The 26,466-nt window shown below is 57.0% G+C and overlaps 17 protein-coding genes across 17 annotated transcripts; 9 read left to right on the top strand and 8 right to left on the bottom strand.

Annotated features, from left to right (window-relative positions):
• Positions 1–63: 63 nt before the first annotated feature.
• On the bottom strand, positions 64–1,211 carry Malapachy_2633 (u5 snrnp complex subunit; the record flags this gene model as incomplete). The annotated part of the gene is made up of 3 exons (XM_018137121.1): positions 64–902; positions 943–1,015; positions 1,050–1,211. 3 exons carry the CDS (start codon positions 1,209–1,211, stop codon positions 64–66), a joined length of 1,074 nt encoding a protein of 357 aa, XP_017993186.1.
• A 196-nt stretch (positions 1,212–1,407) lies between these two features.
• Positions 1,408–4,674, top strand: Malapachy_2640 (translation elongation factor 2; the record flags this gene model as incomplete). The annotated part of the gene is made up of 4 exons (XM_018137128.1): positions 1,408–3,866; positions 3,896–4,233; positions 4,263–4,400; positions 4,430–4,674. 4 exons carry the CDS (start codon positions 1,408–1,410, stop codon positions 4,672–4,674), a joined length of 3,180 nt encoding a protein of 1,059 aa, XP_017993361.1.
• A 292-nt stretch (positions 4,675–4,966) lies between these two features.
• Malapachy_2666 (zinc-binding oxidoreductase) lies at positions 4,967–9,544 on the top strand (the record flags this gene model as incomplete). Its single annotated transcript, XM_018137154.1, has 1 exon — positions 4,967–9,544. The coding sequence occupies one exon, from the start codon at positions 4,967–4,969 to the stop codon at positions 9,542–9,544; it is 4,578 nt and encodes a 1,525-aa protein (XP_017993030.1).
• Positions 9,545–9,669: 125 nt separating this feature from the next.
• Positions 9,670–11,060, top strand: Malapachy_2673 (tubulin-specific chaperone e; the record flags this gene model as incomplete). The annotated part of the gene is made up of 3 exons (XM_018137161.1): positions 9,670–9,851; positions 9,880–10,984; positions 11,010–11,060. 3 exons carry the CDS (start codon positions 9,670–9,672, stop codon positions 11,058–11,060), a joined length of 1,338 nt encoding a protein of 445 aa, XP_017992953.1.
• A 97-nt stretch (positions 11,061–11,157) lies between these two features.
• Malapachy_2660 (hypothetical protein) lies at positions 11,158–12,267 on the bottom strand (the record flags this gene model as incomplete). Its single annotated transcript, XM_018137148.1, has 2 exons — positions 11,158–12,175; positions 12,215–12,267. 2 exons carry the CDS (start codon positions 12,265–12,267, stop codon positions 11,158–11,160), a joined length of 1,071 nt encoding a protein of 356 aa, XP_017993036.1.
• Positions 12,268–12,335: 68 nt separating this feature from the next.
• Malapachy_2637 (ngr1 protein) lies at positions 12,336–13,802 on the bottom strand (the record flags this gene model as incomplete). Its single annotated transcript, XM_018137125.1, has 1 exon — positions 12,336–13,802. One exon carries the CDS (start codon positions 13,800–13,802, stop codon positions 12,336–12,338), a length of 1,467 nt encoding a protein of 488 aa, XP_017993182.1.
• An 824-nt stretch (positions 13,803–14,626) lies between these two features.
• Malapachy_2680 (hypothetical protein) lies at positions 14,627–15,274 on the top strand (the record flags this gene model as incomplete). Its single annotated transcript, XM_018137168.1, has 4 exons — positions 14,627–14,659; positions 14,689–14,735; positions 14,762–14,824; positions 14,851–15,274. The coding sequence occupies 4 exons, from the start codon at positions 14,627–14,629 to the stop codon at positions 15,272–15,274; spliced, it is 567 nt and encodes a 188-aa protein (XP_017992772.1).
• A 412-nt stretch (positions 15,275–15,686) lies between these two features.
• On the bottom strand, positions 15,687–16,127 carry Malapachy_2625 (40s ribosomal protein s12; the record flags this gene model as incomplete). Its single annotated transcript, XM_018137113.1, has 1 exon — positions 15,687–16,127. The coding sequence occupies one exon, from the start codon at positions 16,125–16,127 to the stop codon at positions 15,687–15,689; it is 441 nt and encodes a 146-aa protein (XP_017993236.1).
• Positions 16,128–16,415: 288 nt separating this feature from the next.
• On the top strand, positions 16,416–16,998 carry Malapachy_2645 (40s ribosomal protein s11; the record flags this gene model as incomplete). Its single annotated transcript, XM_018137133.1, has 3 exons — positions 16,416–16,581; positions 16,647–16,859; positions 16,901–16,998. The coding sequence occupies 3 exons, from the start codon at positions 16,416–16,418 to the stop codon at positions 16,996–16,998; spliced, it is 477 nt and encodes a 158-aa protein (XP_017993356.1).
• Positions 16,999–17,453: 455 nt separating this feature from the next.
• Positions 17,454–18,098, top strand: Malapachy_2677 (hypothetical protein; the record flags this gene model as incomplete). The annotated part of the gene is made up of 1 exon (XM_018137165.1): positions 17,454–18,098. One exon carries the CDS (start codon positions 17,454–17,456, stop codon positions 18,096–18,098), a length of 645 nt encoding a protein of 214 aa, XP_017992957.1.
• Malapachy_2628 (60s ribosomal protein l1) lies at positions 17,466–18,280 on the bottom strand (the record flags this gene model as incomplete). Its single annotated transcript, XM_018137116.1, has 2 exons — positions 17,466–18,115; positions 18,220–18,280. 2 exons carry the CDS (start codon positions 18,278–18,280, stop codon positions 17,466–17,468), a joined length of 711 nt encoding a protein of 236 aa, XP_017993239.1.
• A 30-nt stretch (positions 18,281–18,310) lies between these two features.
• Positions 18,311–19,255, top strand: Malapachy_2639 (hypothetical protein; the record flags this gene model as incomplete). Its single annotated transcript, XM_018137127.1, has 3 exons — positions 18,311–18,506; positions 18,536–19,210; positions 19,242–19,255. The coding sequence occupies 3 exons, from the start codon at positions 18,311–18,313 to the stop codon at positions 19,253–19,255; spliced, it is 885 nt and encodes a 294-aa protein (XP_017993188.1).
• A 37-nt stretch (positions 19,256–19,292) lies between these two features.
• On the bottom strand, positions 19,293–20,198 carry Malapachy_2661 (hypothetical protein; the record flags this gene model as incomplete). Its single annotated transcript, XM_018137149.1, has 1 exon — positions 19,293–20,198. One exon carries the CDS (start codon positions 20,196–20,198, stop codon positions 19,293–19,295), a length of 906 nt encoding a protein of 301 aa, XP_017993035.1.
• A 207-nt stretch (positions 20,199–20,405) lies between these two features.
• Positions 20,406–20,909, top strand: Malapachy_2638 (translationally-controlled tumor protein; the record flags this gene model as incomplete). The annotated part of the gene is made up of 1 exon (XM_018137126.1): positions 20,406–20,909. One exon carries the CDS (start codon positions 20,406–20,408, stop codon positions 20,907–20,909), a length of 504 nt encoding a protein of 167 aa, XP_017993187.1.
• Positions 20,910–20,989: 80 nt separating this feature from the next.
• Positions 20,990–21,721, bottom strand: Malapachy_2631 (rna-binding domain-containing protein; the record flags this gene model as incomplete). Its single annotated transcript, XM_018137119.1, has 1 exon — positions 20,990–21,721. One exon carries the CDS (start codon positions 21,719–21,721, stop codon positions 20,990–20,992), a length of 732 nt encoding a protein of 243 aa, XP_017993184.1.
• Positions 21,722–21,834: 113 nt separating this feature from the next.
• On the top strand, positions 21,835–23,736 carry Malapachy_2644 (hypothetical protein; the record flags this gene model as incomplete). The annotated part of the gene is made up of 2 exons (XM_018137132.1): positions 21,835–21,858; positions 21,880–23,736. The coding sequence occupies 2 exons, from the start codon at positions 21,835–21,837 to the stop codon at positions 23,734–23,736; spliced, it is 1,881 nt and encodes a 626-aa protein (XP_017993357.1).
• Malapachy_2629 (vacuole-associated enzyme activator complex component) lies at positions 23,678–26,296 on the bottom strand (the record flags this gene model as incomplete). The annotated part of the gene is made up of 3 exons (XM_018137117.1): positions 23,678–26,168; positions 26,195–26,267; positions 26,293–26,296. The coding sequence occupies 3 exons, from the start codon at positions 26,294–26,296 to the stop codon at positions 23,678–23,680; spliced, it is 2,568 nt and encodes an 855-aa protein (XP_017993238.1).
• Between the last annotated feature and the right edge of the window lie 170 nt (positions 26,297–26,466).

Below are 26,466 nucleotides of genomic sequence, written 5' to 3'. Positions count from 1 at the left end.
AGAGGGAAGAAGTGACGCTACAGCGACGGCTCACTAAATAAAGATGGAATGCGGCAGGGCTACCTAGTCCGAATCCAATTCGCCTAGTAGCATAGTGCAATCGGTGGATGCGGAGACAAGGATCGGTTCCCGTGGATGAAAGTCCACGGCTGTACATGTTCCACGATGACCCGGCAGTTTAAAGAGAAGTGTTCCTTTCTCCACGTTCCAAATATTCGACGTGTGATCCGCACCACCGCACGCCACACATTCGCCGTCAGGGCTCCAGGCCGCTTTCAGCAATAGGTTTTCAAAGCCACTGGCCATACCCAGTAGAGTACGGTGCAGACGCGCATTCCCTTTCGCATCCACTTTGGGTGCTGCGTACGGACGCACATCCCATACCCGGACTGTATCATCAAGTCCGCAAGAAAGAAGATGTGTGCCTGTACGAGAAAGAGAGAGAGACGTCACAGAGTTGGTGTGTCCCAAAAGGGAATATACACGCTCTTTTGTCGCCAAGTCAATCACATGAATGGCGTTGTCGACACCGCCGACGAACAGCTGTGCTGCATCGTCCGAAAACTCCACACAAGTGACCGGGTATCCAAGTTCGAGGGAGCTGATCGGGTACCGGGACTCCAAGTCCCAGAAGAGCACACGGCCATCATCCGAGGCAGAGGCTATACAGCCATCGCCTGAGCGCGTGCATGCGACACTGTTGACGATGCCGCGGTGACCACGAAGACGTCGAATACGCTCCCCTGTAGATGTCTTCCACAGCACAAGAGTGCCATCTGCCGAGCCAGATACCAAAAGACGGTCATCACCACTGACGGATACCCATGCCAGACAGGTAACAGCATTTTTATGGCCGGCTAGCTGACCAATGTTGCGGTGCTCACCGAATGTTTCCCAGAGAGCTGGCACGTAAGCAAAAAAGCCCAAGAAAGCAATACATACAAATTGTGCGATCACAAGATGCAGCGGCAATAGTAAAGCCGTCAGGAGCAAACTTCACATCGAGGATCTCAGCCTGGAAGAAGAGTAAGTAGGAACGTGCGACGTACAGTATGTGCTTCCGTAAGGGCCATAACAGGCGCAGCTAGACTACTTGTACGGTCCTGGCGATGTATGAGGGCATATCCATCGCTACTAGGGCCCTGTCTTGCACGTTTGGAGAGCATGAGCTCACCACCACCCAAGGGTGGCGCTTTCCGCTTATCAGCCATAGCACGAAAATACAACAACAACAATCAGGGACATCTTTTTTTCTAAAAGAGAACCAAAGAAAAATCCGCTCGTCACCATGACTAAGCGTACGCAAAGCACATTCTCTGACATCGTTTTTTGGCAACGACGCCACGCGTCGTAGCTGCACGTCACGCACTGACGACAGTTGGCTCGCTAGCTCACCTGCCGCCCGTGATGTCGCCCGTCAAGGCTTTTGCGTCACAAAACATTCGGAATTGTACCTTGATTGGACATGTTGACCATGGAAAATCGTCATACGCAGACTCACTGCTAGCTGCCAACGGCATCATCTCCTCGAGGTCTGCTGGGCAAATCCGGTACTTGGACAGTCGCGAAGATGAGCAGGAACGTGGGATTACGATGGAATCTAGTGCCGTGTCACTCACATTTAAACTACGGAAAATTCAAGAAGATGGGTCGGTTGAAGGCATTGAGGACTATACACTGAATCTCATCGATACACCTGGCCACGTCGACTTTTCTTCGGAAGTTTCTACGGCAGCGCGTTTGTGTGATGGTGCCTTGGTCATTGTTGATGTGGTAGAAGGTGTATGTACACAGACTGTCTCTGTGCTTCGACAGGCATGGCTGGATGGCCTGCGTACTATCCTGGTCATCAACAAGATGGACCGTCTAATTACAGAGCTGAAACTCACGCCGAATGAAGCCCACCATCATCTGCTCCAGTTGGTCGAGCAAGTCAATGCTGTCATCGGTGGCTTTTATGCGGCTGAGCGCATGGAGCAGGACCAAAAATGGCACGAAGAACAAGAACGTTTGCGAGAAGAACGACGTGCGCAGGGCCAGTCGGATGCGGACAGTGATTTGCCTGAATACGAAGAGCATGAGGATGCGCATTTGTACTTTGACCCTGCGCGCGGCAATGTGATTTTTGCCAGTGCCATTGATCACTGGGCCTTCCGGTTGGAACGCTTCTCTACATTGTACGCCAAGAAGCTGGGCATCAAAGAGCAGAACATTCGCCAATTCTTATGGGGCCACTACTATTTGGATCCTAAGTCCAAACGTGTGCTCACGCAGAAGCAGCACGACAAAGAGAAGCGTAACTTGAAGCCCATGTTTGTGCAATTTGTCCTAGACAATATATGGAGCGTATACCAAAACACAGTGGAAGAACGGCAACAAGAAATGATCGATAAAATTATTGCCGCCCTCAACTTGACTATCCATCCGCGCGATCTGCGTGCGAAAGATGCCAGCACACTGATGCAAGCCATTATGAGCCAATGGCTTCCTCTGTCTGCATGCACCTTTGCTGCGATTGTTCGATCCCTACCGGCCCCCGCAGAGGCCCAGAAAGTGCGTGTACCACGTATGATTCGCCCAGAGGTTGGATTCTTCGCCTCGGATGCGGAGTTGGCACCGCACAATGACGTGGAACGCGACTTGTTTGAGTCGCGCACAGGTACCGATGCGACGGCCGTGGCGTATGTGAGCAAGATGTTTGCTGTACGCAAAGACGATATGCCGGAAAACAAACGCGTCCAGCTGACCGCGGAAGAAATGCGAGAGCGAGGTCGTGTGACACGTGAAACTATGGCGGCGACTGGCGCTGAGGCAGTGGAAGAGAGTTCGGAGGATACCTCCTCCGATCCAGAGGAGACCATCCTCGGGTTTTCTAGGCTGTACAGTGGCTCTATCGCAGTGGGAGATCGATTGTGGGCTGTTTTGCCGAAATACGATACGAATCAGCCGCCTACGCATCCAGCCAACGCGCCGTTTGTGCGGGAGACACAGATCCAGGCCCTGTACATGATGATGGGACGTGATTTGGTTGCTGTGCAGCGCGTACCAGCCGGCAATGTGTTTGCCATTCGTGGGCTGGATGGTATTGTGCTGCGCAACGGTACATTGATGCATCCACCTAGCGATGCCCCACTGGACCATGTCGTAAACTTGGCTGGCGTGCAAAGGAACACGACACCGATTGTCCGTGTGGCGTTAGAGCCACGCAATGCAGCTGATATGCCGCGCCTTGTGGAAGGTCTTCAGCTCCTCAACCAAGCGGATCCGTGCGTGGAAGTGTTGGTCCAGGACAATGGTGAGCACGTGATCCTCACCGCCGGCGAGTTGCATTTGGAGCGCTGCCTGAAAGATCTGCGAGAGCGATTTGCGCAATGTGCGATTCAGCCATCGCCTCCGTTGGTGCCTTTCCGTGAGACATGTGTGAAGGATGCGAATATGGCACCGCCAAAACAGGCTGGTGCGCCACGTGGTACGATTCAAGGCACAGCTTTGAACGGCGCTGTGACATTTACAGTACGTGCGATGCCCTTGCCCAAGGCCGTGGTTGATTTCTTGGTCGTAAACATTCCGACGATGCGTAGGCTCTTACGTCGTGGTCGTCGCATGGGTGAAGATGACGACGATGGCGGCAACGACAATGCAAACGATGATTTGCGGGCCGCTCAGGGCCGCGAGGAGAACAGCGAAGATGAAGACGAAGTAAAGGCACGACGTGTGCCTGTGCGACTCTTTTGGGAGGAGCTGGAAAAAGTGCTGCAAGCGGCGGGACCGGAATGGTCGTCGTTAGCCCCGCAGATTTGTGCGTTTGGACCGAAGCATGTCGGCCCGAATATGCTGGTGGATGTACACCAGATTCTTCGACGATCGTATGTATAGGTTGACTGACCATGTGCAGACTTAAGCAGCGTACGCAGCAGGAAGACTTGGCTGCGTCCATGACAGAGGTGTCCTTGGACGAGGCGCGTCTGGATCGTGAGTTGTGTGATGCGATCGAGGCTGGCTTCCAACTGGCAACGCAAGCCGGCCCGATGTGCAGTGAGCCTATGCAAGGCCTCGCCTTTTTGGTGCAGGATGTGCAGGTAGACGATGCTGCGCTGAGCGATGTGCGTGGCAAACTCTCGCAACTTGCCTCCACGCTGATTTCGAGCACGCGCGAAGCATGTCGTCAGGGTTTGCTGGATTGGTCGCCTCGTCTTATGTTGGCGATGTATGCGTGTGATATTCAGGCAGCCCGTACGTATTTTTTAAAAACTTACCATCAGCGGACGTGCAGGGCAAAGTGCATGCTGTGTTGGCCAGGCGACGTGGACGTGTCGTTTCGGAAGAGATGAAAGAAGGCACGCTGTTCTTTACGATTGGTGCACTACTACCTGTGGTCGAATCGTTCGGGTTTGCAGATGGTACGTTGCTAGGATCTACTAACCTATAGAAATCCGCAAGCGTACGTCAGGTGCAGCGAGTCCGCAGCTTGTGTTTGCTGGCTTCCGTATGTACGATCAGGACCCCTTCTGGGTGCCACGTACAGAAGAGGAGCTGGAGGATCTCGGTGAAAAAGGCGATCGTGAGAACATTGCTAAACGCTACATGGATATGGTGCGCAAGCGCAAAGGTCTTAAGACCGACAAGCGCCTGGTCGTCTCGGCGGAGAAGCAGAAGACGATGAAGAGCGTGTAACTGCAGGACCGCTGCGGCGACCTGCAACGCGGTGCTGTGCCTGCGTCCTCGCGTGAAATCAGGGCCAGGCGCGAGGGGGGGGGAGCCTTACGTATATAGCCACGTGGTTCTATAGATAGCTTACGGGCGAACCACGGGTTTATTGGTGCAAAGGGAAAACACGGGCGAAGCCTCCTCGTATGTGGAGCCAGCTAGCTGTCAGGAGGTAGAATTTTCTTCGGCCTCCGGTCATCATCGTGAACAGAGTGTTTTCCTCCCGCGAACTGATCGGACTGTGGTATCTGTAGTACCCATGGCGAAGACATCGTTGCTGGACTCCATTCTTGGACGTCCGTCACAGAGCTATGCTTCGCCTGGCAGCAGTGGTGCCATGACCCGAGACGAAGCGTATCGTGGCGGGTCCGAGTACTCGGCCCCGCACAGCGCGCGACCGTACACCACGCGCCCTAGCTCGCGTAGTGGTATGCCGCCGCGCAGTGGCATGTCAGAGGCAGGCGCATACAAACAGCGCCACAGGGCCAGCAGCAGCATGGGCTATGCACCGGACACAGCATTGCCAGATGCACACGCGTTAGTGCCTGACATGAATACCGTCAACCCCTTCTCGCGTTGGTGGGAGAACCGTGGCTTGATGGAAAAGCGGCCGACGATGGACGTCACGTCTGAGCCTGGTGGTCCGTTCTCGGACCGCTGGCGTCGTGAAGTCGCTTCGCACGAGGCACGTAGCGAGGCCAGCGGGCCGATGCGCTACGCAGGCCAGCGTAGTCGCACAGGCAAACACATAAGTCGCTCCGCCAGTAGCATGGGCTACGCACAGCAGCCAGCATTGCGGCAGGATCGACGCTCCGTCTCGTCGCAGGGCATGCGCGATGCTAGTGAATGGCACTCGTTCATGCGTACGTTTGAGCAGCGGGTATCGAGCGCCAGCGATCAGCGCCTGGATGTGGCATTGCCTACCGAGGAGGCACCTATGGATACATCGCAGCTTGGCATTGCATTGACACAGGACCCCTATGATACACCCCAGAGAGCGTCGCCTTATGCGCAGCGGGTAGCGCCTTCCAGCATGGCGCGATCACCCATGCCGACGCGACGTGACTCGCAAAGGCTGACGTCGCCTGCGCCGCCGAGCCGACGGAACTCGGCCTTGCAAGCGCCGCCAACGACGACATCCGCCCCCATGTTGGAGGAGCCTACCGACGAAGAGTTGGTTCAGCTGTCCTGGAACGCATCGCTCTACTTTAATGAGCAGGGCGCGATAGATGCATCGCCTGTGAAGACTGGGGCCGCGCAGCGTACGTCGCCACGCAATGCCATGCCACCGGCGCCCCCTGCGTCGGAGATGCCTGCGTCACGCCCGTCTGTGCGTATCCAGTCTGGTCCTACATCTACCTCGATGCCGCGGTCGCAGACGTTCCATACCGCGCCGTCAAGCGGCTTGAAGCAGCCCAAGGAATTTGATGTGGGCGGCTCGATGCGTCGGCGTGTGGAAGGTCTCTTGCGGCCGCTGCAAGAGCATCGCGTCTCCACCATCTCCGTCTCGGATTCGCTCCTTCACGACCTGGATCCGTCGGTGGCAGCATGGGCCACTACAGGCACCAGCGATGTGGGTCATACCGAGCCGGCCGAGCGCGCCACGACGCCACGCACGAGTCGGCACTTCGAGGCGCCCAAGACGCCGTCAGGCAAAGACACCTTTTCGGCGCCCAGCACAACGCCCAGCCGCCGCATCTTGGATCGTCCACGCCAGCGTGGGCCGCGACCGACGGCTATGGGCGGCATTGAAATTGCGCATGGCTCGCTGCCGGCGCCCTCCCCTGGCCATACACCGCGCCGCAGCGTGTCGGAGCAGACCTATGCACGCCACGCGTCTCCGGTGCCGCCTGTACCGAAGATCAAGACGTCGATTACGCCGCTGCAGCCACCCGTCGCTACGTCGTCAAACCCACATGGCCCCACGCCCGTGTACACGTCGGATCCCTTGGCCCATCGCGACCAAGGCTATGTGACGTTGGCCGATACGCTAAACGAGCCTAACCCCTCGTCGGACTGGGACCCCATTGACCGGATCCCACCCATGACGACGACCCGTCAGCCAGCGACAGGCACGTCGCCTGCGCCTCCTTCGCGCGCAGATGTACGCTTTAGCACGTATACGCCCTCGGAGCATGTCTCGGAACTGCAGCATTACCTGCCTCTGATTCACGGCGATGAGGTCGATCGCGCTTCGTCGATGCGTCATTCCCGCTCGCTCTCGCATAGTGCGCTACCGCCGTCGTCCCTACCGCCCAGCACATCGCAGCCACGCCGGATCTCTTCGCACGATATTCGGGCAAGTCAAGCATTGCAGAATGTGCATGCCAGTGAGGCATCGCACAAGGGGCTGCCGCCCGTGGATGTGACGCCGGCGCCGGCGCCAGCATTGTACGATGGACAGCCCTCGCACACCGAGGCGCTGCCGGCCTTGTCGTACTTGCAGGCGACGTACCCGCCGAGCACCACACCACAGACGGTATTCGAGCACTCGCCGACGCTCCCGACGTCTATGCCCGAGTCGGCGGACGCGTATGCGGCATCGTGGCCTACGGAGCGGACAATGCCGCAGCCGCCGTCGAAGCCGGAGCCGCCCATTCCTCCGAAGCCGCCGACAATGCCGGTGATGCCATCCAAGCCGGAGATGCCGTCCATGTCATCCAAACCTGAGATGCCAGTGATGCCATCCATGCCATCCATGCCGGAGATGCCAACGATGCCCTCAATGCCGTTGATGCCATCCAAACCGGAGATGCCAACGATGCCATCCAAGCCGGAGATGCCAGCGATGCCATCTATGCCCTCATTGCCATCCAAACCGGAGATGCCAACGATGCCCTCAATGCCGTCGATACCATCCAAGCCGGAGATGCCAACGATGCCATCCATGCCGTCGATACCATCCAAACCGGAGATGCCATCCCCCACGTACCCTACGTACCAGCAACAGCAGCCTGTGTACGCCGCGTACGAGGCCAGCATGACTATCCCTGCCTCCCAGTCGATGCCACCGTTCAAGCCAGCCGTCGCGGTACCAGCGAAGCCTACACCGCCGGTGCCACCGCTCATGCCTGCGCCGCCGTCGGTGCCGACGCTGGCGCCGCTGGATACGACCAAGCAGCCTGCCTTCTCAGGCCAGACGTCGCCGAGTTTGTCGCCGTCGCCCAGCTTGCGAACACGCTCGCCGTTGTCGCCGCGTGTGCATATGGGCCCTGTGCCCACGCATCCAACGCTGCCGCCGCCTCGGGCAGAGCTCGTCTTGTCGCCGCGGGATCGTGATCAGGGCAGCAGTGCCGCGTCGATGTATCGCATGCGCGGCGCATCGTCGCCCGATCGACAGCATTTGCATCCAGGTACCTGGACCGACGTGGGCTCCGTGTCGCCTAGTGTATGGCGCGATAACCAATCAGGCCACCTCTCGCCAGAGCCGGGCCGTCGTCGGATGCCCGACTCGGACGCGATGAGCGCCACATCGTACCAGCCCATGCAAGCCTCGTCGGTGCTGGGTGGGACCCGTGAACCGTCGCCCGCTGCCTCGTTGTCGACGGCTGCAGCGCAGAGCTCGGTGATGATGAAGCAGGCACCGCTGGGCGCCTCCACGAACCAGTACCTTGGCCTCGGGGCGACAGCCGGCGCTGCGGCGCAGGAAAGTTCCTCGGCGTTGACGATGCCGGGCGGCGGTGCTGAGTCTATTCCGCCGAGTGTCACAGGTCAGTCCATGTCCGTGAGTGCGCGTGTGACCGAGCAGATGCTGCGTCGTCGCGCGACCATGGTCACGGTGAACGTCATAAGCCGCGGCCCTACGGCGCAGCCGACATCAGGCAACCTGGCGCGTGTCAAGTCGGAAGAGAGCGCGTCAGGTAGCATTGTGTTGGCGTCCAACACGCCGCCACCGCACAAGGTGTCGTCCAAGTCGCTGATTGTGCAGGTGATGGCAGTGGCGATTGACGATGTGGATCGCGCGATCGTCAACGAAAAGCTGAGGAGCGAGACCCCTGGCACGTTTGTGCCGGGCCGCAGTTTCTGTGGCCGTATTGTCGAGTGTGGTCTCTCGGTGAAGAAGCTACGGCCTGGTGACTTGGTCTTTGGTCTGCAAGACTTGCGCAAGTGCGGTGCCTTGGCCGAGTTTATGACGGTGGATCAGGAGTATGTGGCACCGGCGCCAGACAGTCGCCGCCTCACTGCGGAGCAGATTGCCGCGCTCCCGGCGACGGGTGTGATGGTGCATCAGATTGTACAGCATCACTGCATGGTCCTACCCAAAGGCTCCCGTGTGCTTATTCTCAACGCCCATGATAATATCGGATTGCTCGCCATGCAGGAGACCTCGCGCTTGGGCCTAGTCATTGTCGCGCATGTGCCTGACACCGCGGCCGACGGCGTGAGCATATGTCGTGCGAATGGCGCCGTGGAAGTGATTTCAGGCGATGCGTTGTGGGCAATCAATATGCTGCATGAATCAAGCTTTGCCTTGATCATTGATACCATCGGCGGCCGTAACATTTACGATGCGTGCCGCCGTATTCTGGCCAACCATGGCCAGTTTGTGACATGTTTTGGCGATGGCCATGCTGTGCCGAACCCGACGCACCGATCTCATTTGCGCAGCTTGCGTCGCTCGTTCTTCCGCAAAGACCGAAAAGCCATTGGGTACGAGTGGATCGGCATCGATGCAAGCACCGACTACCGCGCGGCCCTGGAAGCGATCAAGAGCGCGGCGCAGCGTGGAGCGATCACACCCCGCATTCAGTCGGTCATCCCCCTCGACGATGCCCCGCGTATCTTTATGGAGACCAGCAGTTTCAGTGGTGGCGTAGCGGTCGTGCGTGTATCGTAATAACTAGCATGCCATTCTTTCTTCCCTGAGTAGTAGATAGAGTACGTACAGCCGCTCACCACCCCTATGCATACAAAAAAAAAACATGTCGCTGTCTGCTCACACCCTCCACGCTGGCCGGAGGCATGCCGCCGCAGACGACGCAGCCGATAGGTACACGCCTAGCATGGCATCGCGAGACAGGCACAGTACGGTACTGCGGCGCGTTACCTCCGCATGCAGGTACATGGTACGGCATTGAATGGGATCGGCCGGAGCAGGGCAAGCATGATGGCACTGGCCCCGATGGGACCAGGTACTTTGCTTGGTAGGTTGGCACTACGCCTCACACACAGTGCACCGAAAGGCGGCTCGTTTTTGCCTGTGCATGCGCCCATCGATTGGGGCGTCTCGTTGGCCGAGGCCTTGTGCGCCAAGTACGAAGAGGCCGCATCCAGTCCAACGTTGCGAACCGTGAGCTTGGTCGGCGCACCACCGCCCCCGGCACCCGCAGACGCGTCATGTGTATACGTATCCCACCTCGGCCCGCCCCATGCATGGGACCGCTTGTGTCCCAACCTCACAGACTTGGACTTATCGCGCTCTTTGCTTACCTCCTGGCACGCGCTGGCGTGGCTCGCTCACCATCGGCCTCTCACGCATCTACGTGTGGATCACGTACGCATGGAGGCCCCACCGAAGGATCTAGCGATGTGTCCTCACCTAACGCACCTGGTGGTCGGCGATACCACGCGGCCCTGGTCCGATGCCGTCACACTGGGCCGCGCCATGCCGGCACTCACGACATTGCATTGGCACCACCAGTCTCTGACGCATTTAGACATGACGCCAGAGGAAGCACCGAGTCTAGCCCAGGTCTTCCCCCACGTTCATACGCTCAGCCTGGAAGGCAATGCACTGAGCTCCTGGTCCCACCTCGTCACTCTCCTGGTCTGGATGCCTGCGCTGACCAAGCTTCTTCTACATGACAATGCACTCACACACATCGACGCCGCCACACCCACGACGCGGATCTTTGCTCATCTGAACGAAATCCATGTACATACCCTTTCTATGGCAAGCCTCCGTCATTTAGAGAGCTATATACCAGGCCAATGGAGTCTGGTCCTAGAGCCAGCCAAGGACCACGACGAGCCACCACGCTGGCAATGCATCGCCCAGTTGGCCCGCCTCACTCGACTCAACCATACCGACATTGTACCGGCAGAACGGACAGAGGCAGAGCGGTATTATCTTCTCCATGCTCGCCCAGGCGATCCGCGGTACGAGGCACTGTGTGCGATCCATGGCGCCCCTGCAACAGCGCCAGCACCAACGCCGACGTTGCGCGCCAAGTTGTTGGAAGTGTTGGTCGTTCGGCATCCAACCCCGCCAACGTTGGCCGAAGTGCCGACACTGCGCGAGACGGCGGTATTGTGTGCCCTGCTTCGGACCATGCCCGTTCGCTCTGTCCACAAAAAATTAGAGCGGCAGTACAAAGCGGCAGGGATGGCAACAGAACTTTATGCTGTACTAGCCGCCGAGCCAGATTCGATTCTCCTGGCTTTGGACGACGAGTGGCGGGATTTGGCATGGTACGGCGTAGAAACGCAAGACTTGTTGGTGTTAGTCGGCTAGTGCGTAGAGTCCTCCTCCATCGGTACCTCGTCGGTCCATGCAGGTGTCGAGATCGATGGCGCGGAAGAGAGACGGGGCACCCACTCGCCAATGAGCGCCGCACTGTCCAGGCCCATGGACGAGTACGCGGGGTTGGTCCGCATGGAAAACATGCCAATATGCGCGGCCACTTCGTTGGCGGCCGGTATGATGATCGGTGTAAAGGCACGAGCATAGGGTTTGTGGGCGTCGGGCACAATGATAAACGTACGTGGATTCGTCCCACGCAGCTGTGTATAGAAGCAGTGGTAGGGGACGCGGCATGAATGCAACCGCAAGGTCAGGGCCTCCGTATCCCACAAGTGCCTTACAAACATCACATGCTCCGAGACCCAGCGGTAAGTGTCCTGCACAGGGTCCGAGCTCGTATAGGCGGCGACCGCGGCGGTACCGATGGCCGCCGCCGCGGCTGTGCCGATTCCAATCCAAGAGGCAGTGGACCAGCGTGACTTGTGGCTGACATTGGGTGAGGCACGTCGTGATGCTAGCATGGACGCCATGCCACCGGTGACAGGCGCCAGCATCGCGCCGACTTTGATGACATTGTCGAGGTAGCCATGGTACGTCGATAGTTGATGTTTGAAGACATTCGGGTGTACACCCAGGTAGGGGGTATCGTAGGCCAGCACCCCACATATGTGAGGCCATGCGGGTTGGTGGTCCGAGGCCTGGGAATGGATGGACAGCGCTGCATCCAACGTAACGAGACCACCCATCGAGTGGCCACACAGCACTACGCCACAATGTCGCTTCCGACGCGTGGAGGCGGCGGACAGAAGCGGCGCGGATTCAAGTGTAGCGACTTCCGTCGTGAGCCATGTTAGGAATTTGTCCACGGCATCTTCGAGCGATCCACGCGTCTCGTACGTGGGGTACGTCAACGCCTTGACGTCCATTGAAGGATAGGTCTCCAACAGGATATGCAGGAGACGCGAGGGGTAGTCCTCAAATGTAAGCTCAGCATGGCCTTTAAATCTTCATGGATAATCAAAAAACAACAACACGTCTACGTACCCATGCACAAACACGAGCAAAAGCACATCCACAGCGTCCTTCTCGGCTGCCATGCCCTAACGTTGGTGGCAAGACGAACACCCCGCGTACGTGTGTGCAAGTGGAGGAACCGCCTCCACCACTACGAACTCGACGCAGGACGCGGGGTCGTCGCATCTTCGACCCAGCGCAAACCCGCACGCACAGCCGCCCGAGCCGCGGCTTTTTCGCCAATGCTGCGACCCCAGCTGAGACGCAAAGCTCCGCCAGCGACTTGATACCCTTGCATCTCGGCAATAGCTCGTGCTGCATCTTGCTTCCGTGCAAACTGGACAAAGCCGCAATCTTGTCCACGTGGAATGTTGATGGACTGGATAGGGCCAAACCGGGAAAAGAGGGACTGCAATGTACTCTCGGTAGCCATGGAAAACAAACTGCCGACAAATACCGTGGTATTGTTCGGATCCAGTGCGCTGGAGGTATGCGCCAACTTTAACGCGGAGGCCAAGTGCGGCTGTTCCTTCGCGTTGCCCTCGCCTTTGGCGTCCGACACAAATGTCAGCACGGTGGGCGCGCCCTCCGTGGTCGCTGGCACTTGCGGGGACCCCTTTGCTAGTGCCTCGCGTGCTACACTGGACGTCGGTGCTGTGGTCGTCGCTGGTGCACTGTGTCGGCCAGGCGCAGTGCTGCCGCTTGTACGGCGACCATGAGGCTCCGGCGCCGCTGCAGTACTTTTTTGCATGTCTGGCGTCGATGCAAAGCGACGCGAGGTCTTTTTCGGCATTTCTTCCACATCAAACCGTGGTGCAGAGGCCGTGCCAAGGTACAGGCGCAGGGTCATATGCGGTGCACGACGAGGTACCAAGCATGTCCGCTGCATCTCGATCAACGCACGATCGCATTCCGTTTGGCTAGACAGTCGTACAAACCCAAATACGCGGGGCGTCTGCGACGTGCTATCGCGAATAATCTTGCAAGAATGCACTTGGAACGCCGCAGGCTGTGTAGGGATTTGCCAGGTGGGCCCAGTCGCCTGGCGAATGTGCGCATACATACGGTACATGGGATGGTCGTCTGGCCAAGGAGATGGATGTGAAAAGTGCTCCATCAAGTCCTCTTCGGTCACGAGAGGATCCAGGCCGCCCACAAATATGCTAAACAGCGTGCCTGCACTGCCGCTCGCACACGGCGCAGAGGGATTGGTGGATGCTGGGGCATGTGTCGGTGCCGGCGCCCGCGGCACTGGCGCTGGCACGGGCGGAATGGGTGCTGGTGGTGCAGGAGCAGGGGGTACTGGTGGCGGGGGTGGACCACGTGCCTGCCGAACGCCAGCTCGAACAGGCAAGGGTAGGTCGGCAGAGGACGCAGGGACGCTCGGCCCAGATCGCGGGTCAGCCCAAGCATGCGAAGGCACAGGCCGCCATCGTTCCCATGCTCCGGGTTCCGGTGGTGCCTCCAACGTAGGCAATGGTTTTGGAGATTGGAAGGGCGAGCCTAGCAAGGCTACTGAGGTCCATGGCGTGGCATCTTTCTCTGTGACAGCCGTCTCGAGATGGCCATTGTCGCCTTCCGTACTTGGCGGAGCCGAAGGAATGCGGACCTGGTTCATGCGATGCGTAAGCCAGGATGATGGATCGTGGTCGTACATGTCATGCGGACGCGGCCAGGGCGTAGGAGTTCTTGTCACGAACGATGGCGTCGTTGTACTCGACCATGGCGCACAGGCACTCGTGTGCGAGCATTTTCGAGAACGAGGAACCCACACCTCATCGAACGGCGAATACAAGGACGAGGAGCCGAGGTGGTGAGTGCTAGGCTCCTTGCGCGCAGTATCAGTGTTCCAGGAAGGCATGGTAGACTGATACGGCCGGGGCATGCAAGTGACTGCGTGCGAAGGAACGAAAGGTGCGAGCGTTCACGTACGTGTGAGTAAACGAGACTGTTATGCCTCGGTACAAAAAACCAGCGTGGGCACAAGGAGAAGGTGTGGCTATATAAGGAACTCGGTGGGCACGATGCCTCACTGCGATACCTTTACGCCACATCGCCCCAGATCATGGATCTGGCACAACATTCCCTTATGCATGCATATGTCTGGTTCTATTCTTGTCTGCGCAGGCAGCGTCGTGACATACTAAGCCCAGCGTGCTCCCTACGCCATCCGATCCTCATCTGATCACACTGCAACAAACTCTCCACATAGCGCGGGGGATACATACGCCGTAGGTACGAACCATCGTTCGCCCTGGGCTGTACATAGTGTACGCTACAAATCATGTCTCTGAACTGAGGAACAAGCTACGCACGTCCCTCTCTTTCTCTCGCCCTCGCGTGGATCCTCGCACCACATGGGGTGCATGGCCTGGGCGGAGGTGCACGTGATGGTGGGGGCGCACGACGACGCATCGTAACGCACGTCCACGACGCCGCACCATGGCACAGCGTATGCCGGAGGAAGAAGAGGATGTAGGTATAGGCTACGCACTCACAGAAAGGCTACTCCCTTTGTCGTCCGATGCGTAGTCTCTCGGAACGATTTTAGGTACGAGCGGAGACGCGCTGACAAAGACCTCTAGCAGAGTTTCATCGCCATCGTGCGCCTGTGCATGGTGAAAAGCAAATCTATGCATGGTGCGTTGTGCTATGGCTAACCACAGGCGCTCTTCTACGCTACGTGATATGGCCAATCTCCTGTACCTCGCCGATCCTGTCATCTCACGAGCTATGACGACACATGACTTTCGTGTGGTATTCCAAGATCCGGCCACGAAGCAATTCGAAGCAGGACCTGTCTACTATGGCATCACACGTGTGCCTACAACGAGTGTGGATACTTTGCTGGCACCAGAGGGACCAGACACATTCACAGATACCCGGGCTGTCCTCCGCGCATTGGAGCCCAAAGAGTCGCATCGTGGACGTCTACCGCCTTCAGAAACGGCCGCCCAACGGACATTGGAACAGATGCGCATTGCTGACGGCGTATGGCTGGAATGCGTTTTAGACGCGGCGCCACGATCTGCGCATCATCGAGGACGAGAACGGTCTCCACCACGACGCCGTGGCCGTCGCTACGACTAAGTAGATCAACTATACCACACAGCTCGCCACAAGGAGGAGAAAATGTATGACTTGCACATAACCTACAAATGTATGGAAAACAAGTCAAAATTTTGACGAGCTCGCGCTACAACCAAATCACTGATATCGTTAGCCTCTGACAAGGACCATCAAATACAGCTCTAGGTCCTCCTCTTCTCCTTGTTGGAGCCCTACCAGTCGCCACCAGGAACTAGAAAGATTCCTCGTAGTGGTATCAGACATAAAAAGTGATTCCGGATAAGGGTTTGTCCTCCCATGCCAAAGGCATCAGTAGAGGGAGACCTGTTGTGTCATCCTCCTACCACACCCATAGAAGCGACCGACATGATACAACAAGGAGAAGAGGCAGTCCAGGCTGCACCATATATCAACATACCAGTTAAGTGACTCTTTAAGCGCGCTGGCTCTTGAAGTACTCGAGGAGCACATTCAGACCCTCCGAGTCCTCACCGTAGTCGCGAACAACGACACACGAGCAGCCGACGACCTTGCGGGGGTTACCCTCACGGTCGATCTTGCAGAGACCGGCCCAGGTACCAAGGGTCTTCGGGTCCGAGACCTTCAGGAGGTTGATGTCGTGCTTGTTGCAAAGAGCCTCAATGAGCTTAAGGTACTCGGCCTCGTTGCAGGTCTCGCACAGCACACAAAGGTGGGCCTGGCGACGGTCCAGAGCCTTGGCCGCCTCACGCAGACCACGGGCCAGACCATCGTGCACGAGGGCCTTCTTCAGCACCTGCTGGAGAGCATCCTCAATGCTCATAGCACCACCCTGAGGGGCAGGGGCGGTCTCCTCGACCTGGACATCCACAGGAGTCTCCTCAACGTCAGACATGATTTCTAGAAAAGTAAAGTGACTGCTTCTTCGAAAGGACCGCTAGTGCAGTTCCGACTCTGTAGGTGTTAGTCGTCGCCTTGCCAACGTTGCGACTACGTACCAGCGCTTGGGTAAAGAAGACGTACGCCAGCCACGACGCCCATGAAGAGGGCCCCTCACGCCCTTTCGATCACGTGATTTAAAATGCCCTGGGAATCACGTGGGAGTTTATAGTTCTGGGCGAGCGCGGCATTTCCTCTTCGACGAAGTCTCAAGAACGTCGTCCCTAAACGCCTAACAGCCGCTATGTCGAACGTTGAACTTGGTGTGCAGACGGAGAAGGCCTTCCAGAAGCAGCCTCTCTTCCTTAACTCGAAGGTGGCTCGCAAGAGCACCCGTGCCAAGCGGTGGTACAAGGATGTTGGTCTTGGTTTCAAGACCCCTGGTGCTGCCATCAACGGTACTTATATCGGTATGTATTTACCTTGCCCACCGCGGGCGAACAGTTGATACAGGACAAAAACTAACACAGTATAGACAAGAAGTGCCCATGGACTGGTCTGGTCTCGATCCGTGGCCGTATCCTCAGCGGCAAGGTCGTCTCGACTAAGATGACCCGCACTGTGGTCATTCGCCGGGAGTACCTGCACTACGTCCCGAAGTACAACCGTTACGAGCGCCGCCACAAGAACCTTTCGGTGCACGTTTCGCCCGCCTTCCGTGTGGAAGTTGGTGACATTATTGTGGCTGGTATGTAAAAGAAGAAAGAGGAGATATGCTAACGTTGACAGGTCAGTGCCGCCCTCTCTCGAAGACTGTGCGTTTCAACGCCCTCAAAGTCATTAAGAACAAGAGCACTGAGCGTGCCAAGGCGTTCAACCGCTTCTAAGCGTGTGTACAATGTCTTGATGAACATGGACCCAAAAATGGTTCTGTGACTGTGCATGTGCTACGAACTGTCTGGTCGATGGGTAGATTCCATCGAGTCTAGTCTATTAGGCGCATATTACCCTCTCGTGCATAGTTGTTTCAGCTACAGAATCGACTCCTTTTGCGAATTGAATTGACCGTATATTTCATAGGTGGTGCGGCTCTTTTAACCATACCAACATGCTCAGGACAAGCACACAGAGAAAGAAGTACTACCCGTAGGAAAGCCCATCCGACTATCCTCGCCATGCCAATACTAGTATATTTTTAACGGTTTTTAATCTACGATCCTGAGCTCCCCTCACTTATGCTATATCTATAGACAAGCTGGGTACAAGCGTGCGATCTGCCATGGTTTATTCGGGATAGTAAGAAAACCGCAATTTTTAGTCTTGGGAAAAACGAGAATCGTTCATGCCGATGCACTTAGAACAGGCGGAAGGGCTTGCCCATGGTGGCCTTAATGTGCAGCGACTTGACGTTCTGCCAGTTCTTCTTCAGCAGCGAGATGAGGAAGTTGATAGCGAGCATGATGTTCGAAGTCAGCTGGTCCTCAGTCATCTCGACGTGACCGATGGCCACACCGAGACACAGCACCTTCTTGAGCTGGAACTTGATGGTCGACTTGACGTCGTTGACCTTCTTCTCAAGGTCCTCGGCGTGCGAGACAGGCGAAGGGAACTTGCCGGCCTTCGAGAGACCTGGACCCAAGAGACGAGGAATCTGCTTGATCAGAGCGTCCGACGACAGGAAAGCGTCGTACTTCTTAGCAAGCTTCTTGACAAGCTTCTTGTTCTTGTTGAGCTTCTTCAAGTCCTCGACGGTCATGTAGTCAAGCGAGATGAGCTTAGCACGGTCAACGTCGGCAGCGTCGGCGAGAATGCAGAGCGACATGCGCGGGCGAGGAACGTGCGGCAGCTTAACGGTACCGCTGAAACGCTTGTCACGCTGCGGGTCGTAGTTCTTGAGACCAATCTGGAGCTCGACGGTCTCGCTGAAGTTGCGCTTCTTGTCCTGCGACTGCTGGAGCAGGTCACGAACGGACGATCGCACACTTGACACTTGGATCTTGGACACTGATTTGTTAGTATGCCATAGACTTTACAGGATACCTACTTTTGAAGAAAGGCGGTAAGGCAAAAGAAAAAGGACTTTCCTGGATGGCTTTTTCTCTCCCTACAAAAATCACGTGACAATAAAGGTGACCTGCCAGGTAGCCACGAGGCCAGCTGCACGTCCATCGACGCTCGGAGCCTCCGCATTCAGGTGTCATGGCGCGGAACCAGGAAAAGGCGCAGTCCATGCTCTATCGCTTCCGCCAAGCGCAGGCTGAAGAGCTGGGCGTGTCGTCCAGACATGAAAGGCGCCCTAAGATAATTACAAGTGTCACTAGTGTGCGTGATTGCGATAAATGGCGTGGGGAGGTCATGCGTGAAATCAGTCGCAAAGTGACACGCATTCAAGATTGTACGTATGAGGATGCTCTAACAGCGTAGTCGGCTTGACAGATTATGAAGTCCGTGATCTAAATGATGAAATCAATCAGCTATTCCGTGAAAAGAGCATGTGGGAGCGCCAAATTGCGGCGCTTGGTGGTGCCAACTATCGCAGTGGTGTGCCACGAATTCTGGACGACCATGGTGAAGAAATTCCCGGTATGCGAGGGTACAGGTACTATGGACGTGCCAAAGACCTTCCTGGTGTGAAAGAGCATTTACGCCCTGTCGAGTTGGAAGAGGAGGAGAAAGAATCGGCCAAAACACAAAAGTACAAGCGATTCCAGAATCAACCCAGCTCTTACTTTGGCAATGACGATGAAAAGGATGGTGTGTTGCTTCGAGATGAAGATGAGGCGGAGCAGCTGGGTTGGAAGAATGGCTGGACTCGGATTGCATCGGCCTTGTTGTTGCCGGAGGGCACGCCCGTACCGCCGCTACCACGGCGGGCTGCTAGGATCTTGGACTTGGACAAAATGGAAGGTACAGAGGCGTCTTCCATGGAGAACAAACCTAGCAAGAAGGCCAAGAAGGAGATGCAAGATACCCCTAGTGATAGTGCGCCGCTTCTCCCTGCCCTTGATGCGCAAGAATTGGTCATGCCTCCCACGCCTAGCCGCAAAGATATTGAGGCCTTTATGCTCCAGGCAAAGAAGGCAGCCCTACGCAGTGAATGTACGTATACATGGCGCAACTTACACGACAGACCTTGGCGCATAAATGTATATTGTACAACCATTAATTTTCATAGGGAATGCTACGGCCTGGCATGGTATAAAGAGTGCGAAACAATGTACTCTACCAGGAGAGGCGGCACGATACGAGCAAGAATTTGGGACTGCTCATCGCGAGAGATATCATTTTGGTATGCTTGCAGCACAGAGCGACGAGCAGCAGTCGAGCTACATTGGCCTAGGATGGGATCAATAGATTGGAGCTCAATAGATCCACGTTGATACCAGTCGTGTGCAGGTCCTGGTCGCTGAAGTAAAATATGCACATCAGGAGAGTGAGCCACAGTGGTAGGCGCTGTAGCGGTCATGGTACCTTGTACGGAGTCGTCTGACCGCTCCGAGCACAAGATGTGTGAGGTGTCCTGTTCAAAGAAACGTCTGCACGACTCGGCTAAGTGAGCCTCAGAGCCGTAGTATTTTGGATCGAAGACGCGTGTGAGCGTGTCGCTTCCCATGATCCAGTAAAGATGGAGAGGGACGTGGGAAGAAATATGTTGGTGGAACAGTGTCGCTTTAGCAAAGACCAAAGGTTCGTCAACCAAAGCAATCGCGACATTTAAACTTTGTGATTCGAGATGGTACGCCAGTAATTCCATCATTTCCAGGCGCTGCAGTGGTGTAGCATCACCCGGACGACCACGTCCCTTATCGGCATTGCGAACTGAGAATACAAGAAGATGAGCATGTGATGTGCGTGTGCCTGATGTGGGCAAGGAAGCCAGCGCGGCATGTGCCAACGTTGGTGGATTGAACGAGGAGTCCAGGATGCTCACTGTGCCTCGTGTGTCGGATGACGGGATGGATGGCCAGTCTGGGCGTGTCTTGTAGACAAGGCTCCATCGCGACCCAGAAGTATGGAAGTGGTCCAGCGCCTGCTGAAGCGCATGAGAGCGCGTTGCGCTCAAGGTACGTCGTGCAGTGTGAGCCATGGCTGACGCAGTGTCGGTGCGCCTCCGCCTCCGCAGGCACGACGGGCTGGCTGGGCGCGGCCGCGCAGTTGCACATCGATTGGTGTGTCATGCCACGTGCGCCATATTTACGCACCCGGCCGAAAAATTAGGGAGGCAGAACGAACGCTACCGTGTGTGGTCGAAGAGGCGTTTCGTTTTTACCCTACCAACAGGAATTCGACAGCCATGAAGCTCTACATTGACAAGATCAGCGGTGACGAGATGGTCTCGGACGGTTACAAGGTCCAGGAGGTCGACGACATTGTGTACGAGGTCGACGCTGCTACGATCACGATCCAGGATGGTGAGGTCGACATTGGTGGTAACCCCTCGGCGGAGGAGCAGGCCGAGGCCCTGGAGAACGGTGCTGAGCAGGTGATCAACCTGGTGCACAGCTTCCGTCTGCAGGCTACGTCGTTCGACAAGAAGAGCTACCTCGCCTACCTGAAGGGCTACATGAAGGCCATTAAGGCCGAGCTCCAGGAGTCAAACCCGGACCGTATCCCGGAGTTTGAGAAGAAGGCTGCTGAGTTCGCCAAGAAGGTGGTCGGCAAGTTCTCGGACTGGGAGTTCTACACTGGTGAGTCGATGAACCCTGACGGTATGGTGGCCCTCCTCAACTACCGTGAGGACGGTGTGACCCCGTACTTTGTCTTCTGGAAGGACGGTCTGAAGGAGACCAAGATCTAAATAAGGAACCTTTCTTTTTGTGGTCTCTATAGCTCAGTAGGCATGCGTAAGCGATATGGATGGGCTACATAAGTGCGTGACTACTTTTTGCTGTACGGCTTGGGCAGACCAGATGCCCTAGGCAAGTGCCGGCCGACGGTGCCTCCGCGCTTTGCCTTGTTCATATAGTCGTTGTACTTGGCATTCGCCGCTAAAAACTTGTCCTTTCTCGCACCGATTTCCACGGGCGCGATATTGTCTTCGGCCTTTTTCAGGCGGCATGGCCGCGAGCCGATGTACTTGCCGTCCATTTCTTTCCAGGCCTTGAGGAAGTCTTCTGGGTCGGCAAACGCCACAAAGCCGTAGCCTTTGCTCTTCCCATCGCTCTTTTTGCGGACGACACGTGCCTTAGCGAACGAAGGGTACTTTTCAAAGGCTTTGGTCAAGTGCTCATCGTACACGTCGTTACCGAGATCGCCGACAAAGAGACGCTTGTGCGAAGGATCCCATTCCAGCAACGAGCGATCTTCCCATAATTTGCCAGCTGCACGGCGAAGGACAGTCTCACGTTTCTCGCCCTTCTTTAGGTTGCCTGCCACCTTGACTTGTGTGCTGCGACCTGAACGTGTTGGTACATAGTCGTAGACCGACGATTGCAGTTGCTGCTGGTACAACTCGGCACTGGTAGGTTCTGCGCGCTGCTTAATAGTCGTGGACGATTCGGGGTATCCGTGTTGTTTGTAGAACGAATCGTAATCAAATTCCCATTTGTTCGCGACATTGTCCCAGTAGTAGAAGGGCGTGTAGATATCGCCGTCTGCTGGTGTGCTCATCGTGCAGGTACGACAGGTCCCTCGCCACAGTGCGCCTCCCCAGAGGCACTCGGGGCCGTTGGTGGTCGATCAGCGACGCGTTGCCCAAGGCTCCTCCACTTTCGTCGTCCATCATGGATGTCGGCAAATTGTTCAAGGTAGGTAGCAGGAAAGTGTAGCTCATGGAGCAGTTGCCGTCGGTGCCGGCCTCGGCATTGAACAAGCGCAAATGGGGCGCACCGCCACCAGGTGCACCCAGTGCGACCGTGGAAGAGGTGGTGGATGAGGACGTGAGTGCCGCGGCGTCGAAGCGCACACGTGTCACAGAGGTCGACGACGAGGAGGAGGAGGGCCCGATGCCCCCGGACGTCGACGAGGACGACGAAGATGAAGAAGGCGGCCGCTTCTTTGGAGGTGGTCTGAACGATGAGCAAAAACAGATTTTGGAGATTATGCATCGATCTACTTCAGACGGTGCAGAGGAGTCGCGCGATGAGGTGGCTGATACGCGCAAGATGCTCTTGCAACTGGAGCGTGCGATTTCCAAGAATCAAGAGATGCGGCTGAAGCATGCAGATGACCCGTCGCGGTTCATTGAGTCGGAGGCCGATCTCGATGCGGCGCTGCGCGAGTTGGTCCTCCTCACTACGAATGTCCCAGCGCTGTACCCTGAATTCATCAAGCATGGCACGGCCGCTAGTGTTGTGGGTCTGCTAGCGCATGAAAATGTGGACATTGCCGCGGCGGCTATTACGGTGCTCGAAGAGTTGACGGACGATGATGTGCTAGACACGACGAGCGATGAGAAGAGCGCCGCTGTGATGCAGCAGTTGGTCGATACACTGTGTGCCAGCCAGGTGGTGGAGCTCCTCGTGTCCAATCTGTCGCGATTGCATGATGTGCTTCCGGCCGACGAGACGGATGTCAAGGCGCTCGCGCACTATGCTAGTGATATGGAAGCGGTGTACCATACCCTCAGTGTGCTAGAAAACTTGGTCTCGCTACGCCCAGCGCTAGCTGCGTCTCTCGGCCCAACGACGTCGCTTGTGCCGTGGCTACTTCGCCGCATCCTTCAGCCTGGCCGCTTTGACCAGAACAAGGCGTACGCGGGGGAATTGCTCTCGATTCTTCTGCAAGATACCATGTCGAATCGCGAGACGCTAGGCGAAAAGGACGGTGTCGATGTGCTGCTGCAAGTCATGGCGCGCTACCGCGCGGCCGATCCAAGCGACGCGGAAGAAGTGGAGTTTGTGGAGAACATCATGGATGCGATGTGCCTCGCGTTGTTGGCGCCAGGGAACCGCCAACGCTTTTTGGACGCGGAGGGCGTGGAATTGATGATTCGGCTGCTCAAAGCCAAGCGACATGCGCGGGCAGGTGCGCTGAAAGTGTTGGACCATGCGCTGAGTGGAGCAGAAGGTGGTCTGCTATGCGAGCGGTTTGTGGACACGCTGGGCCTCAAAGCGCTGTGCCCCCTGTTGATGCGGCCGCTGCAAGGCAAAGGCGCGTTGCGGCCGGCCGATCGCGAGCGGATCCTGGCGATCTTTGCCGCGCTCTTTCACAACTTGGACTCGGACAGTGCGGAGCGGATCCGCGTGCTGGCCAAGTTTGTCGAGCAGAACTATACCAAGACGGACCAGCTGCTCGAGTGGCGCGCTATTGCCGTGGCGCGTCTGCAGGCCAGGGAGGCAAGCGTGGCGGAAGAGCGTGCGGTCCTCACGGCGCAAGGGGTCGAAGAGGCGGATATCGTGGCATTGGTCTATGGCCAGCGCCTGGAGGCGGGACTGTACACGCTGCAGCTCATTGACTACCTTCTTGCGTGGCTCGCCATGGAAGACGACGGTGTGCAGGCGCATGTGGCACGTATGCTCACGCGGCAAGGCACAGGATGGGAGGCGATCGTAGTGACACTCGACGAGTACGCTGCGAATATCGACACGGACCTACACGCGGCGGGGGGGGATCGTCTTCAAGATATTATTCACGCGCTGCGCGACTATGTACAGGCGCTTTCGCCTCGTTGTGCACCGACATGATACCCGGCGGCGCTGTGGAGCGCGTCGCCGAGGCGAAAGGCATCGGGTCGGCAGGCAGACCACTACGACGCTGCCGCCGAGCGGCCTCGTCGCGGGACAGCGAGGTGTCACGAACGCGTTCATGCGTCGTGGTAGGCGCCGGCATCGCTGCGGTGGTCGTGGACGCATGCGACGTACGCAGTCGATCGTGCTGCGCTTGTACGGTGCGTAGGTGGGTCAGTAGCTCGGCCCACGGCACGTCGGAGGCAGGCGCATTCGAGCCACGCGAGGACCGCAACGAAGAGGTCGTGCTACGCGCCGGCGGCAGAACATGGCCGAGGCCGTTGATAGAGTGCAATCGGTTGCGCAGCGTCGCAAAGGCGGAGCTTTGTGGGAGAAGCATAAGTACACCGTAGAGACACTTTAGCAAAAACGGGTTCTGTTCAGGCTCGAGAAGTTGGAGGCGCATGGACGTGAATATGGGCGACTCGATCATCTGGACCAGCTTATCGAGCTGCAGAAGCATCGATAAAGAGATCTCCAGATCGGCAAAGATGCGCAGGACATTGTACGCATGCTCGTACGACTGCGTCAACAGACACAAGCACAGAGCCGAGATCGCATTGTGGCTCCACGAGCGGTGGAGCTGGACAAACAGTTTCTGGTTCTCTTTCGAGTCCAACGATCGCAGGCGCTTACGAAGAGGCTGCAGTTCGTGCGACGCTACGAGGATCAGGTTGAGATTCTGTACCATGATCGAGGCGAATTCCAAGTCCTCGTACGACTCGAGGATGCCAGCAAGCGTGCAAAACACACGCTCGGTCTGCAGCTTGGCACACAGCTGGCGAATAATCAAACTGCCCCACGTCTCCAGCAACTTGCGGTCCATCGCAAAGAGCTCCAGCAAGTCGGATATGAACGCGCGGAAATGGCGCTCGTCGGCCTGGGCACAGATCTGCGTGAGCAAGCGCATATTGCACAGAATCACATCTTCACTGGGATCGGACAGGACGCGCAGTAGGACGGACACGCTGCCATCTTCCATAGAAAACAGTTTCGAAGGCGACTTGGCATGCAGCATAATCAGCCATTCCAGCGCATTGAGTCGCGTCTTTTCGTTTTCATCAAGAAGGTGCTGCTTCAGCGCTTGCGTCGTCGCAAAGTAGTCAAGCGAGGGCGAGTCTGCCTCCATCGAAGGCGGCGGCGGGAGTTCTTTCACCGCCGTGAACAGCTGCTTGTTGGAGTCCATGGCGGCTGTTTGAATGGCCGGCGAGGGGTGGGCCAGGCAGGGAAGGATCGCGGTAAGCAGGCGAGACGTGTATGGCACGACCATGTCCGGCACCACCAGCAGGAACTCTGTAAGCCACTCAAATGTCGTGGCTTGGATTTCCTCGTCGCTGTTTTGCACCTGCTCGAGCAGAATCTCAAGAATCGCACCGTACTCAATGCGCACTTCGCCGCTGTGGACCCAGACCAGGTTGTCAGGCTCGTCGACGGCAGGGTCCGCAGGCGCCTCGTCGTCCGCCTCGACGTCGGAGGGGGGCATCTCCGCGTCAGGCATGCGCACGTCCTCGTTTTTCTTCGCACTCCTAGTCGTCGTCTTGGACGTTTGGTGGTGCTGCGCCGCCTCACGAATTTCATGCAGAAAGTGGGCGAGAACGTCGGCCGTAGCCACACGCACATCCGTATTGGGGTCACTTAGGTACTGGAACAAGTGCTTCAAAAACACACTGAGGTAGGCGACCAACTGCAAGTCTGGCACCGAGTCCAGCACGGCAATCCAGCTCACCAGGTAGTTGCGTGTGAGCGGACTGACGACCTGCATCCGCTCGGCAAGCAGCGGGACAAGGCGCGCGAGAGAGAACGCTTTGTTCATGACCGTATTGCGGTGATCATGCTGTTCATGCTGCTCGCTCATATACCGCTCATGCTCGGCCTTCTCACGCGCCACGTACAGCTCATGGGGACCCCCGATCGTGCCAGTTTCGCGGTCCTGCTTGGCACGTACACGCGCCACATCTTGGTACACAGACACATAATGCGGCGCAGCCTCGCATACAATATCTTTGAACAGGCGATCCAAAAGCTCCGCGCCGTTCTTGACCGAGACTTCCGCGTCGGCAGCCAGACGCGCAAGCACAACAAACACGTCATTAAAGTACACCAGGATCTCGCCCTTGCATACCTTTGCAATGTTGTAAAAACTTTCGCACGCAAAGTAGCGTGTCTTTGGATCGGGATCGCTAAAGCAGGCGAGCACAGGGCCGATGAACTGGTCCAAGTACGTCGCAAACTCCTGGCCCAGCGCAATGCCCATGCCAGCCAAGCCAATCAGACCACCATTGCGAGCATTCGGGTTCGGTGGAGGGCGTTGCGTAAGGTAGGTACAGAGTTGCTGGACAATCTGGTCGATACGTGCACGATCGCCGCGAGATAGGCAGTCACGTACATAGCTACAGGTCAGCCGACACAGACGTACCGCTCCAATTCCAGTGCCGCAGCTTTTCGCTTGTCGTAGACGCGATCGAAGAGCGCCTTTTGCGTTGAAGGTTCTGTGGTAAGTGGCCGACAACGTACCCATCGCGCTACCGCCACCCACGCTCGTCAACGCTGTCACACCCGCGGGAGAAACGAGATCGACGTTGCGCACGTTTGTTGGTCCATGCGTGCGCACTCGCCCGCCGGTAGGTGGGCCTCATGTCTTACGTCAGCGTGAGGCCCTGGCGTGAGGCATAGCGCGGCGCGGCCATG

Source organism: Malassezia pachydermatis (genome assembly GCF_001278385.1).
Source record: "Malassezia pachydermatis strain CBS 1879 chromosome Unknown scaffold2, whole genome shotgun sequence".
NCBI classification, from domain to species: domain Eukaryota; kingdom Fungi; phylum Basidiomycota; class Malasseziomycetes; order Malasseziales; family Malasseziaceae; genus Malassezia; species Malassezia pachydermatis.
The sequence above is the reverse complement of the archived record's forward strand: the minus strand, read 5'-3'. Positions and strand labels throughout refer to the sequence as shown.